The sequence below is a fragment of the Dendrobates tinctorius genome, unplaced genomic scaffold (assembly GCF_039654945.1).
Source record: "Dendrobates tinctorius isolate UK_male_01 unplaced genomic scaffold, ASM3965494v1 ptg000196l, whole genome shotgun sequence".
Lineage (NCBI taxonomy): Eukaryota > Metazoa > Chordata > Amphibia > Anura > Dendrobatidae > Dendrobates > Dendrobates tinctorius.
The window spans coordinates 14,864,005-14,878,318 of NW_027361863.1; the positions used below are offsets into that span (position 1 = coordinate 14,864,005).

At 48.6% G+C, this 14,314-nt stretch overlaps 1 protein-coding gene across 1 annotated transcript in view; it reads left to right on the forward strand.

Annotated features, from left to right (window-relative positions):
* Positions 1–14,314, forward strand: part of LOC141056091 (uncharacterized) — a 171,677-nt gene that overhangs the window by 114,107 nt on the left and 43,256 nt on the right. Inside the window, exon 2 of the mRNA XM_073552748.1 lies at positions 2,298–2,941. Coding sequence (XP_073408849.1) covers positions 2,298–2,941 — 644 coding nt within the window. The remainder of the gene's footprint in view (positions 1–2,297; positions 2,942–14,314) is intronic.

A 14,314-nucleotide genomic window follows, 5' to 3' on the forward strand; every position in this document is an offset into this window, starting at 1 on the left:
AGACGTCAAGGTTAGATTTCAGAAAGGCAGATTTTAAGGGATTCAGAAAGAGAATTGGAGGGATCCAATGGCTGGATATCCTTAAAGACAAAAATGTCCAGGAAGGATGGGAAATCTTGAAAAGTGAAATTCTCAAAGCACAATTGTTAACAATTCCGAAAAGAGGGAAGAATAGGAAGCATTTAAGGAAACCAGGATGGATGAACACAGAACTTAAGCACATGCTAAAAAGGAAGAAAAAAATGTTTATAAAATGGAAAGAGGGAGGCATATCTAAAGAAGAATATAATGCTGTCTGCAGAACCTGCAGGGCACAAATCAGATTATCTAAAGCTGACAATGAATTGAGGCTTGCAAGAGATGTCAAAAGCAATAATAAAGGATTTTGGGGATATGTCAAAAGTAAAAGAAAAGTCAAAGATGCTATAGGATTTTTACAGGATGAAAATGATGAAATTAAGACAGGATGTTGAGAAGGCCGAACTTTTAAATTCCTATTTTGCATCTGTTTTCTCTCAGAAAGGAAATGTAACATCAACTGTTCTTCACTGTCCTATTAAGGGAATAGAAGAATCCAGGATATCTATAAACAGAAAGATAGTGAGGAAACACTTAGCTAACCTAAATGAATTCAAGTCTCCAGGTCCAGATGAATTACACGCCAGAGTACTGAAGGAGATAGCAGAAGAAATTTTTGAACCCCTCTCCATAATCTTTGAAAATTCTTGGAGAACAGGAGAAGTCCCAGAAGACTGGAGAAGAGCAAATGTTGCTCCTATCTTCAAAAAGGGGAAGAAGGTGGACCCAGGCAACTATAGGCCGGTGAGTCTGACTTCTATACCAGGAAAGATCTTTGAACAGATTATTAAACAACATGTATGTCAGTACCTGGATAAGAATGAAGTGATTAAACAGTCAGCATGGGTTTGTAACTAATAAGTCATGTCAGACTAACTTAATTTCCTTCTATGACGGAATCACTGATTGGGTGGATCAAGGAAATGCCGTAGATATAGTATATCTTGACTTCACCAAAGCATTTGACAAAGTATATCATACAATCCTTATTGAAAAAATGACTAAGTATGGAATGGACAAGGCAACTGTTAGGTGGATTCATAACTGGCATAGTGATCGGACCCAAAGAGTGGTCGTAAATGGCTGCACATCCAGTTGAAAGAATGTCTCAAGTGGGGTACCACAGGGCTCTGTCCTGGGCCCTGTATTGTTCAACATCTTTATCAATGATTTAGATGAAGGAATTAAGGGTAAACTGATTAAATTTGCTGATGACACAAAGCTAGGAGGGATAGCTAATACTACAGAAGAGAGAGAGAGGATTCAAAAAGATATAAATAAACTGGAGAAGTGGGCAGCAACTAACAGAATGGTTTTGTCAGGATTCGTACCGGGGTCTAGTCTGGGTTCCACAGCAAGTTTGGCTGCCTTACTGGCTGTGCCACACAGCCAGTCGGAATATTCAGTTTCTGATCAACTAGTTCTTTTTCGTTCATCATTCTTCCCCGTTCTGGTGATTGGCTGCTTCACTGTTTCCTGTTCGTATGTCCCGCCCTCTTCCTATTTAGCACTCCTCAGGGCTTTCACTCCTTGCCGGTGATTCTTTTGTGGTACGGATTCCTGCCTTCTCCACTGCGCTGCCCGGTACAACCTCTGACAGCCTCCCGGTCTCTCTCTCGTCTGAGTACCTCTGGTCTCTAGCTTTCCGCTTGTCTTTGCTGAAAGTTTAGTACTGTTTTGTGTGTTAGTTTTGGGTTTCGTGGATTAACCCTTCAGGTTCGTTCTCTCTTTTGTATCACTCTTGTAGTCCTCCTTGCTGCTGCTTGTCTCCCTTAGGTTGTCCAGCATTAATTCCACCCTCGGTTTACCCTCACTGTAGCTCCCTGCACTTACGCCGAGGAAGGGACCGCCGCCCAGTTGTTGCCCACCGGCTAGGGTGGGACCGGCAAGTAGGTAGGGTCAGCGGGGGGGTGGAGCTCAGTGGCACCTACCTTCCCCGCCGTGTGGTGGAATCATAACATAATCACCGGCCTCCCAAATGGACGCTATGACCTCCTTAGTCAATCAGATGCAGGGTCTTACTCAGCTGGTGCAAGATCTTGCTGCGCAGGTCCAGCGTCAGGAGCAAGTTCAAGCAGCTGCCGTGGCAGGGACAACTAATTCTGAGCCTAGAGTTAACTTACCCGAGCCATTTTTCGGAGATAGAAGCCAATTCGTTTCTTTTAGAGAAAATTGTAAATTATATTTTCAATTACGACCTCTTTCTTCTGGTCCTCCAGCTCAAAGAGTCCGTATCATAATCTCTCGCTTACGGGAGGGGCCCCAAGAGTGGGCCTTCTCTCTGCCGCCAGATTCAAATCTCTGTGTTTCAGTAGACGACTTCTTTCAAGCCTTAGGAAATATTTATGATGAGCCTGACCAAGTAGCTCTGGCCGAGGCAAATCTCACCTCCCTGTTCCAGGGTGATCAGGAGGTAGAGATTTATTGCACCCAGTTTCGTAGATGGAGCTTAGCTACCCGTTGGAATGATCCCGCCCTACGGAATCAATTTCAGCGGGGCCTTTCTCCAGCCCTAAAGGATGAACTGGTACATTACACCCTGCCCCAGTCTCTAGAGGAGCTGATGGCCTTAATGGTCAGAATTGATCGCAGGTTAAGGGCGAGGAGATCGGAGCAGGCAGCAGCGCAGGTTTCCGTTTTCTCTAGGGTCACTCCGGCTGTTCCGAGTCTGCCAGCTGCCGAACCCATGGAAGTGGGAGCCATGCAAACTACCACAGAACCTAGCCCTTGCCGTCCACGCCACGCACTTGGAACCTGTTTTTACTGCGGGGATCCTCGGCACTGGATAAAGGATTGCCCGCGGCGCCCTTGCACTCCACAAGAATCTTCTCGGAATACACCACCTAGGCCTGTGGGTGGACAGGTAATTCCTTTAAGTTCTAAGAGACTCTTGGTGCCAATTTCTATCGCTTTCTCCTCCTCTAAGGGAGAAGGAGTGGCCATGATTGATTCAGGGGCTACTGCTAATTTTATGTGTTATGAGTTTGCTGTCTCTTTGGGTATTTCTTTAATTCCACTCGCTCACCCCACTAAATTAGTTGGTATTGATAACACCCCACTAGCTAATGGGGAGATTAGTCTCTGTACTCCATTACTATCATTTCAGGTTGGTGTACTGCATGTGGAACAACTGTCATTTTTGGTTATGCATGACCTCCCAACTAGTGTCATACTGGGGCTCCCATGGCTCCAGCTCCATAATCCCAGCATTAACTGGGTTTCTGGTGAATTAGAGAAGTGGGGTGCAGATTGTTCACAGAAATGCCTGTTAACACACGTTTGTGGTATCATCTCCGTACAAGCTTCTCTTCAGAGTCTTTTGGGCCAATTCGCAGATGTCTTTTCTATGAAGGAGTCTGAGCGGTTGCCACCTCATCGCTCTTATGACTGTACTATCAATTTGGTTCCCAATTGTAAATTCCCTAAGGGACGCTTATACAATTTATCCCCTCCTGAAAGAGAAGCTTTACGTGAGTATGTACAATAGGCTCTAAGAAAGGGGCATATTCGTCCGTCCACCTCACCCCTGGCCGCAGGTTTCTTTTTTGTCAGTAAAAAGGATGGAGGACTCAGGCCGTGTGTAGATTACCAAGGTCTTAATGAGATAACTGTCCGTAACCAATATCCACTACCGTTGATTCCGGACCTGTTTAACCAGGTTCAGGGGGCTCGATGGTTCTCGAAGTTGGACCTGAGAGGGGCGTATAATCTCATTCGTGTAAAGGCTGGCGACGAGTGGAAGACCGCCTTCAATACCCCCGAGGGCCACTTCGAGTGTCTGGTTATGCCCTTTGGGCTGTGCAATGCTCCGGCGATTTTTCAAAATTTCACCAATGATATTTTCCAACATGCTATTTGCCGCTATGTAATTGTCTATCTGGATGATATTTTGGTGTTCTCTCCTGACTGGGACTCACATTTGAATCATGTAAGGGATGTACTCCGCAATAACCAACTTTTCGCCAAGCAAGAAAAGTGTATTTTCGGGGTCCAAAGTCTATCTTTTTTGGGTCATATTTTAACACCCCAGGCCATCACAATGGAGCCGGAGAAAGTAAAAGCGGTTCTTAATTGGGCTCGTCCTGCATCTTTGAAAGCTCTTCAAAGATTTCTGGGGTTTGCCAACTTTTACCGCAAGTTTATAAAAAACTTCTCTATTGTGGTGAAACCTCTCACAGATCTTACTGTGAAAGGTTCCGACTTGGTAAACTGGAGTAAGGATGCAGTGGACGCCTTCACGTTTCTTAAGGAGAGCTTTGCCACTGCTCCTGTTCTTACCCAGCCCGATCAGGAGAGACCCTTTGTTGTTGAGGTTGACGCCTCGGAAGCGGGGGTGGGGGCAGTACTTTCACAGGGGACTTCGTCTTTGACTCATTTGAAACCCTGTGCATTCTTCTCAAAGAAGTTTTCCCCAGCGGAAAAAAACTATGATATTGGGAACAGGGAACTGCTCGCTATAAAGTTGGCCTTTGAGGAATGGCGGCATTTCCTGGAGGGGGCCAAACATCCTGTTACTGTCCTCACCGACCATAAGAATCTTGAATATCTCAAGACGGCCAAACGGCTAAATCCAAGACAGGCAAGGTGGGCGTTGTTCTTTTCACGCTTTAATTTTGTGATTTCTTTCAGACCCGGCTGCAAAAACGCCAGAGCAGACGCGCTATCTAGAAGCTTCTTGCCTGAACAACCGTCAAACATCCCACCTGTTCCCATTTTACCTGAGAAAGTGTTTTTGGCTGCTAATACATCTGATTTGTTTGCTGAAGTTAAACAGTTTCAACATTTGTCTCCGTCCGGCTCTCCTGATAATAAATGGTTCGTTCCCTGTCATTTGCGTTTGAGACTGCTGAATGAATACCACAACTCTCCTCTTTCAGGTCACCCTGGTATTTCGGGTACTATGGAGTCAATCTCCAGAAATTTTTGGTGGCCGACTTTACGCCGGGATGCCACTGCCTATGTCAAGGCGTGTGACATTTGTGCCCGGTCTAAGGTTAACCGCTCACGGCCTTTGGGAGAACTATGTCCTCTACCTGTTCCCTCCAAGCCATGGACCCATCTGTCCATGGACTTTGTTACTGATTTACCTCCCTCCCTGGGAATGACTACCTTGTGGGTTGTGGTAGATCGCTTTAGTAAGATGGCGCACTTTATTCCTTTACCCAAATTACCATCCGCCAAGCAATTGGTCCCCTTGTTTCTAAATCATGTGGTGCGGCTGCATGGAATTCCTTCTAATATTGTCTCAGATAGGGGTACCCAATTTGTCTCCAAATTCTGGAGAGCTTTCTGTAGTAAAATTGGCGTTTCCCTTGCTTTCTCATCGGCCTTTCACCCGGAGACCAATGGGCAGACAGAACGGGCCAATCAAGCCCTTGAACAATTCTTACGTTGCTATGTGGCTGATAAGCAAGAGACCTGGGCATCTTTTATTGCCTTGGCAGAGTTTGCCATAAATAATAGGGTGAACTCTTCCACAGGGATGTCTCCCTTCTTCTGCAACATGGGATTTCACCCTAAATCCAGCTCTTTCTCTGAGGACCCCTCGGACAGTCCGGAGGTAGAGATTGTTTCCTCTGATCTGCGGTCAGTTTGGGAGCAGGTCCAAAGCAACATCAAAAAGGCTCATGAGTCACAGTGCCGCTTTGCTAATAGGAAGCGGAGGAGAAGTCCTTCCTTTGAAGTTGGGCAGAAAGTGTGGCTTTCTACTAGAAATCTGAAACTGAGAGTCCCCTCTGGTAAACTGGCTCCCCGGTACATTGGGCCCTTTAAAATATCTCAGATAATCAACTCTGTTTCTGTCAAATTGGACCTCCCCCAGGCGATGAGAGTGCATAGGGTATTCCATGTTTCTCTCCTAAAACCTTATGTACCTCCAGTTTGTCCTGCTGACACACCTCCTGCTCCTGTTGTTGTACTTGGTCACCCTGAGTTTGAGGTAAGAAAGATCTTGGACTCCAGGAAAGTTTGTGGGGTCCTGCAGTACCTGGAAGGGGTATGGCCCTGAGGGGAGGTCGTGGGTGTCTCATTCCGAGGTTCATGCCCCCAGGTTGTGTAGGAGGTTCCATGTCGATTTTCCTGAGAAGCCTTCCCCGGGTGAGGGTCCGGAGGCCCCTCATAAAGGAGGGGGTAATGTCAGGATTCGTACCAGGGTCCAGTCTGGGTTCCACAGCAAGTTTCGCTGCCTTACTGGCTGTGCCACACAGCCAGTCGGAATATTCAGTTTCTGATCAACTAGTTCTTTTTCGTTCATCATTCTTCCCCGTTCTGGTGATTGGCTGCTTCACTGTTTCCTGTTCGTATGTCCCGCCCTCTTCCTATTTAGCACTCCTCAGGGCTTTCACTCCTTGCCGGTGATTCTTTTGTGGTACGGATTCCTGCCTTCTCCACTGCGCTGCCCGGTACAACCTCTGACAGCCTCCCGGTCTCTCTCTCGTCTGAGTACCTCTGGTCTCTAGCTTTCCGCTTGTCTTTGCTGAAAGTTTAGTACTGTTTTGTGTGTTAGTTTTGGGTTTCGTGGATTAACCCTTCAGGTTCGTTCTCTCTTTAGTATCACTCTTGTAGTCCTCCTTGCTGCTGCTTGTCTCCCTTAGGTTGTCCAGCATTAATTCCACCCTCGGTTTACCCTCACTGTAGCTCCCTGCACTTACGCCGAGGAAGGGACCGCCGCCCAGTTGTCGCCCACCGGCTAGGGTGGGACCGGCAAGTAGGTAGGGTCAGCGGGGGGGTGGAGCTCAGTGGCACCTACCTTCCCCGCCGTGTGGTGGAATCATAACAGGTTTTTAACGAAAAAATGCAAAGTACTACATCTGGGCAATAAAAATGAAAAAAGCATATACAGAATGGGAGGAATAGGGCTAAGCAACAGCACATGTGAAAAAGACTTGGGTATACTAATAGATCACAGACTGAATATGAGTCAACAGTGTGATGCAGCAGCAAAAAAGGCAAATGCAATTCTAGGATGTATTAACAGAAGCATACAGTCTAGATCACGTGAAGTCATTATTGCCCTCTACTCCTCTTTGGTCAGACCTCATCTGGAATATTGTGTCCAGTTTTGGGCACCACATTTTAAAAAAGACATCAACAAACTGGAGCAAGTTCAGAAAAGAGCGACCAGAATGGTGACCGGTCTGCAAACCCTGTCTTATGAGGAAAGGTTGCAGGATTTGGGAATGTTTAGTTTGAAAAAGAGAAGACTGAGAGGAGACTTAATAGCTGTCTACAAATATCTAAAGGGCTGTCACATTGTAGAAGGATCAACTTTATTCTCATTTGCACAAGGAAAGACTAGAAGCAATGGGATGAAACTGAATGGGAGGAGACACAGATTAGATATTAGAAAAAACTTTTGACAGTTAGAGTGATCAATGAGTGGAACAAGCTGCCACAAGAAGTGGTGAGTTCTCCTTCAGTGGAAGTCTTCAAACAGAGGCTGGACAGACATCTGACTGGGATGATTTAGCGAATCTTGCTTTGAGCAGGGGGTTGGACCAGATGGCCCAGGAGGTCCTTTCCAACTCTACGATTCTATGAAAATCAAACACATTTAGTTGAATCACATGAAGATGACTTTATTTTCTCTTTTTAATAAATTTGCAAAAATGTCTACATTTCTGGTTATTTTTATTATCAGATGGGGTGCAGAGTGTACATTAGGGTGACCGGATCTCATATGGGGGGAAAAAAATGTCAGAATCTTGTTCGTCTGGACCCCACAAAACGATTCCCCTTTCCAGATATTGAGAGAGCCAAAATTTGAGCTCGATCAAACGAGGTTAACCCGTGCCGCTCGTCGTTCAAAGTTTAAAAAAATCCAAATTGAGGTATTTTAAGATTTAGGTATTTTGCATAGTCTGTTAGACTATAAAGAATGTGACAACAACATTGCAGAAATAGCCCTGACCAAATTTTCGAACCATTTGTGGTATTTGAATGCAGAGTTGGTGGGATTATCGTTTTTTGATCCCACCATTACAGACAATGAAAAGTTGTTAATGGCTAATAAATTGCTCAGTAGCACAGATGAACCATCAGAGCACGCTAACCTACATGAGTTGATAATTTTACATAGTTATCTAATCTATTCTAGAGCTTTTGTTAAAGTAGTTTTTGAAACATCAGAATATAAAGACAAGGGCTGGAGCAAGCCGCGGAACCCCCACCCCACAGCGGCTAAGTGGAGGCCCTGCATGACGGTGGGTTGGAGGGAAGGGGTTAATGTTTTCAAGAGGGTGAAGGAGGGGGGTGGGGGGGTATATTAAGGGGCTTCAGGGGCGGTTACCTTACTTCCCACCCTGGAGCCACGAGGAATTGTCCGGAAGAAGACCATCCAGTGCCATGGCGTCTGTGGATGCGGTCCTGGAGAGGCTGCGGGCGGCAGCAGAGGCGCAGCCGGTCGGGTGGCTGGAGCGGCAGGTGGCCAGCATTGTTGGTGAGAGCAGCGGTCCATCGGCTCCGGTGGATTCACCCCGGACGAGGAGGCGGGTCAGGCCTCCGGAGCGCAGCGGGCAGTGGGCGGCAACAGGCTGCATCCCCTGGGCCGGTGCAACCTGCTGGCCTCGGCAGGGAGGATGCAGGAAGAGAACGGCCTGGGAGTGCGTCGGGATCAAGAGTGCCGGTCTCAGCCAGTTTCAGACCTCTGGGGTCGGAGGGTCTTCTGCGCAGCTCCAGACATGATGAACAGCGGGATTCAGGATTGGCGGCTGGAGGAGACACAGCGTCCTCGCAGCCCGGTGAGTATGCGTCTATGTCCTGTCTGTCATCACCCTTAGTGAGGTCCCCTGCGGTAGGGTACGAAGGGGAGGGCCGGACCGGGGCGGTGGGGCACGTTATGGGAGGAGGGGGCCCGTCGCTGATCGGGGGATTGGGGACATGTTGTCATCCGTACAGGATTTGCTGGCAAGGATGGAGGGAGTTAGAGAGCCATCGGCGCATCTGGCAGCATGGGTAGGGCCAGCTGAGCGGGGGCCGGGCTCGTCGGGGGCGGCTGTCGGGGTTTCGGGGGGTCGGGAGGTCCCTGTATCTGTGTCGGTTCAGACGGAAAAGGAGAAGGAATGTCGGGTCCATTTAGACGATAGGGCCCACGGGGAGGTGTACGTGTGTTTTGAGGGCCCTTTGGGGGCTCATTTGAAAAAAGATGTGCGGGAAAAGATCTGGAAGGATGAATATGTAGAGATCTCTTCCCTGTTGCCGCTGGCGAAGTTCAATTTGGATAAGGGCAGGAAGGACGACAGCAAAAAAGAGGATGAGGAAAAACGGAGATGGCGTTTGATCCCGCAGACGTTTGCTAATTGGCTCCAGGCGTTTGCAATCCTGGCCAGCGTGATCGGGGAAAAGGCACCGGAAAATTGTTCTCCTCTTTTTTGTTATCTGGATTCAATTGGGGAGGCATATAGGGTTTATGGGGGTCAGGCTTGGCTTCGCTATGACGAGCAATTTAGACAAAGGAAGGCGATTCGTCCGGCGATTCGGTGGGATCAGAAGGACATAAGTTTGTGGTTACGGGTTATGACGCAGTCTAAATTTGGCCATTCCTTTCTTGGAGGAGGGGGGGTCGGAGGGGTTAGCTCATCCAATGGGCAAAGTGGGGGTCAGGGGGCAGGTGGTCAGGCGGCCGTCCAGAGGCAGGGTCTCTGCTGGCAGTTTAACGATGGGCAATGCAGGTTCGGTTCAAACTGTAGATTCAAGCACCTGTGTTCCCATTGCAGCGGATCCTCGCACGGGGCTTCAAAATGCTTTATAAAGCAAAAAGGAAAGGGGGAGAGTGGTAATTCCAAAGGGGGAGACGCCAGTGAGAATGGCCGCGATGGCCCCTTATCTAAATAGGTTCCCAGATGGTGAAAAGGCGGCATTGTTGGTGTCCGGTTTTACGGATGGTTTTAGAATTCCTGACCCTCCTTTTGAAATACCTCGGGGGCGGAAGAATCTCAGGTCTGCCGACCTTTATGGGGCGGTGGTGTCGGAAAAGTTGGCCAAGGAAGTGCGTTTGGGACGGATGGCGGGGCCGTTTAAAGATCCTCCGTTTGAGGATCTGGTTGTTTCACCCTTGGGGGTGGTGCCGAGGAAAGAGCCGAATAAGTTTCCGCTTATTCATCACCTATCTTTCCCTCGTGGTAGGTCGGTGAATGATGGGATTGATCCGGAGCTGTGCTCGGTTGTGTATACGTCGTTTGATGAGGCGGCAAATTTGGTACGGAGGTGTGGTAGGGGGGCACTGTTGGCGAAAACGGATATCGAGTCGGCGTTTTGATTGCTTCCGGTTCATCCTGACAGTGTTAGGTTGTTGGGCTGTTTTTGGGAGGGGAAATTTTTTGTTGATAGATGTTTGCCAATGGGTTGCTCGGTCTCTTGTGCGTTTTTTGAGGCGTTCAGCTCTTTTCTTGAATGGGTCATCCGTGACGTTTCGGGTCTTGAGTCGGTGATTCATTACTTTGATGATTTTTTATGTATTGGCCCGGGGGACTCGGGTTGTTGTGAGAGGTTGCTTAGTGCCGTGGTCTGGGTGTCTGAGCGTTTTGGCGTGCCGCTTGCGCCGGGGAAAACGGAGGGGCCTTGTACGTGCCTGTCCTTTTTGGGAATTGTGAGTGATTCAGTGGCTTGGGAGTTCCGATTGCCGGATGAGAAGGTTGAGGCGTTGCGGGTGGAGGTGGCTCGAGCTAGGCGGGTGAAGAAATTGGCGTTGAGAGAGGTGCAGTCGCTACTTGGTAAATTGAATTTTGCTTGTCGCCTCATTCCGATGGGAAGGGTCTCTTCGCAGCGTCTGGCAAGTGCGACAGCGGGAGTGAAGGCTCCACATCATTTTGTTCGACTGACCAGTGATCATAAGGCAGATTTGGAGGTGTGGGACAAGTTTTTGGAGCAATATAACGGAAGATCATTGCTCATGGATGAAGGAGTTTCAAACGGGGAGTTGGACCTGTTTACGGATGCGTCAGGTGGAGTGGGTTTTGGGGCGTATTTTAAGGGCCAATGGTGCGCAGCTGCATGGCCTGATGAGTGGGTCCAGTTGGGCCTCGTTAAGAACATTGCTTTGTTGGAGATTTTTCCCATATTGGTGGCGGTGAACTTGTGGAGGGAGGAGTTTCGGAATAAAAAAGTTTGTTTTCATTGTGATAACATGGGAGTGGTGTGCTCCATTAACAGCCTGACGGCGTCTTCTCCTCCGGTGATTCGAGTTCTGCGGCAACTGGTGTTGACTTGTTTATCGCTCAATGCTCATGTAACGGCTTCTCATGTGCCTGGTGTTAGGAATTCCATTGCTGATTCTTTGTCTCGTTTGCAGTGGGAGCGCTTTCGGACTTTGGCCCCAGAGGCGGAGGAAAAGGGTCTCGAGTGTCCTGCCGGGCTTTGGAAGGTGGTCTCAGGGCTGCAGAACCTTTGATTCGGGCTTCTTTGTCTGCTGGTACTTGGTCGACCTACGAGGCGGTTTGGAACGCTTGGGAAAATTGGTTGGGGGCACGTTTGTGTGGCAACTCGAGGGAGGATCATTTGGGGGCATTGCTAGCATGGTTGGGGTTTGGGGCGGAAGAGGGGTGGTCGGTCTCCAGGGTGGGGCAGATTAGGGCTGGTTTAGCCTTTGGATTTAAATTGCGGGGGCAGGTTGATTTGACTAAGTGTTTCTTGGTCAGCCAGGCTATGAAGGGTTTCCGATGTCGGGGCGGTAGGGGGGATTGCCGGCGTCCGCTGTCATTTGGCATACTTGAACGGTTGGGGACTGTGTTGGACGAGGTTTGTGTGTCACGGTTTGAGTGTTCTCTTTTTCGGGCAGCTTTTTCGCTTGCCTTTTTCGGGGCATTGAGGGTGGGGGAGTTGGTCTCTCCAGGGCGGTATTCGGGTGGGGGTTTGTTGGACAGGGACGTGTTAGTGGGTGACGAGGGCTTGGAGTTTTGGATTCGGAGATCGAAAACGGATCAGGAGGGTAGGGAAAAAGGGTGGTGTTGGGCGCTGTGCCTGGATCCCTGATGTGCCCGGTGCGATGCTTGCGGGTTTACAGGTCAGAGCAGCAGAGGGGCGATGGGCCATTGCTGCGGCATGTTGATGGTTCCTTCTTGTCAAGGTTCCAGTTCGTGGCGGTTTTGCATAAAGGCCTGGACAGGTTGGATATTGATGGGTCTCGGTTCGCTTCTCACTCTTTCGGATCGGGGCGGCCACAGAGGCAGCTGCTGGTGGTTTGGGTTCGAAGGTGATACAGCGGATTGGTCGGTGGGAATCGAGTCGTTACAGGTCGTACGTTCGAGTTGGGGCTTTGAATGCGGAATTGCGTGAGGGGGAGGGCGTGGTGTGAGTTGTTTGCACGGTGGCTAATAGTGGTTTTTTGTCATTACAGGTTGCACTCCTTTGCTGGTGTGGATCCTAGGCCATTCCTTTGTGTATTGGGGAGCTCGGCATGCGGATGTTCGGCGGGAGGGGCGGCAATTGGGTTTTGGGCGCAGTTTGGCGGTGGTAAGATGGTTGGGTTTCAGGGGGATGGGTTGGAACAGGGTTTTGCAGGAAGTCCATAATAGCGCTAGGCTTGACAGGGATCCTGGTATTCTAGTTCTGCATGCCGGGGGAAATGATTTGGGGGTCCGTCCTTTCCGTGAATTGGTCAAGGACATTAAGCACGATCTTCTGCGGTTGTGGTTATCGTTTAAAGGGCTAACTGTGGTGTGGTCGGAGATGGTGCTGAGGAAGACTTGGCGGCATGCGAGGTTGGTGATCAAGTTAAATAAGGCACGGATAAAGGTCAATCGGGCAGTGTCTGCGTTCGTGGTTAGGAACGGGGGGGTGGTGGTTTGGCATTTTGATTTGGAAGGAGGGAGGGGGGAGTTTTGGCGGGCTGACGGCGTTCATTTAAATGATGTGGGAATGGATCTTTGGGCTTTGGGGCTGCAGGATGGGATTGAGAGGGCCATGGCTTTTCGGAATGGGGGGGTCTCAGGCAATCGAGGTCTTCAATTGCCTTCGTTGTGGCGTGTGGGGGGAGGGGGTCCTTGAAGTTGGTGCTAAATTGGTTTTGGGGGATCTGTGGTTATATGGATTCCTCAATGTTTATCCGTGGTTTGGGTCTGGTGAGTTGGGGGGACTTCCGGCAGTGGTTGGTCGGATCCCCAGGGATTAAGTGGACAGGGTAACCCCGATGGGGGTTTTGGTGCTCCCGAGCCAGTGAGGTAACGGCTGGGAGTAATTTATGGTATGTTTTTGTCCACAGAAAGTATTATTTACGTTTTGGTCACCAGATTTGGAGCTTCAAGGACCCTCCCCAAGGTTGCGATATATTTACAAATTACTGTATGTTATTTAAATAAAAGGCTGCTGTGGCCATTATATTCCATTTGGGTGTCTTGTTATTATTGGGAGTTTAAGTGGGTGGGGGAGTTTCCCAGGGGGTTAGGGGTTGGAAGAGGTAATACAACCGCACATCGCCAACTCCAATGTCATGCTCGGCATTTGCTTGCAACTTGCAGGACATATTGCTTTTGTTCTTCATCTTTTGTCAGAAGGTCGTTAAAGTCGGTTACTTCCTACCTCTTTTAATTTTTCTTTCCTAACTTTTGGATTTACAACCCCAGCGTGCTCTGATGGTTCATCTGTGCTACTGAGCAATTTATTAGACATTAACAACTTTTCATTGTCTGTAATGGTGGGATCAAAAAACGATAATCCCACCAACTCTGCATTCAAATACCACAAATGGTTCGAAAATTTGGTCAGGGCTATTTCTGCAATGTTGTTGTCACATTCTTTATAGTCTAACAGACTATGCAAAATACCTAAATCTTAAAATACCTCAATTTGGATTTTTTCAAACTTTGAGCGACGAGCGGCACGGGTTAACGTCGTTTGATCGAGCTCAAATTTTGGCTATCTCAATATCTGGAAAGGGGAATCGTTTTGTGGGGTCCAGATGGACAAAATTCCGACATCGATTTTTTGCGGTCACCCTAGTGTACATTAATGAAAAAGAAATGGTCAGGAATCGGCAGTGCTTTGGACGCAGCACATGCTCGCTCCGTCCAAAGTGCTGGCGGCTTTTGAATGCCGGTGATTCCGCATGTGTTCATTGAACCATGCGGAATCGCCACATCCAATACATTGTAGGGGACATTTATCTTGCAGAGACGGAGCATCTCCGCAAGATAAATTGACATGCTGCGGTCTAGAAAGACGCGCCGCATTTGCGTATACACAGGGCTGCCGGATGCGGCTGTGCATGCATAGTGGAGATGGGATTTCATGAAATCCCATATCC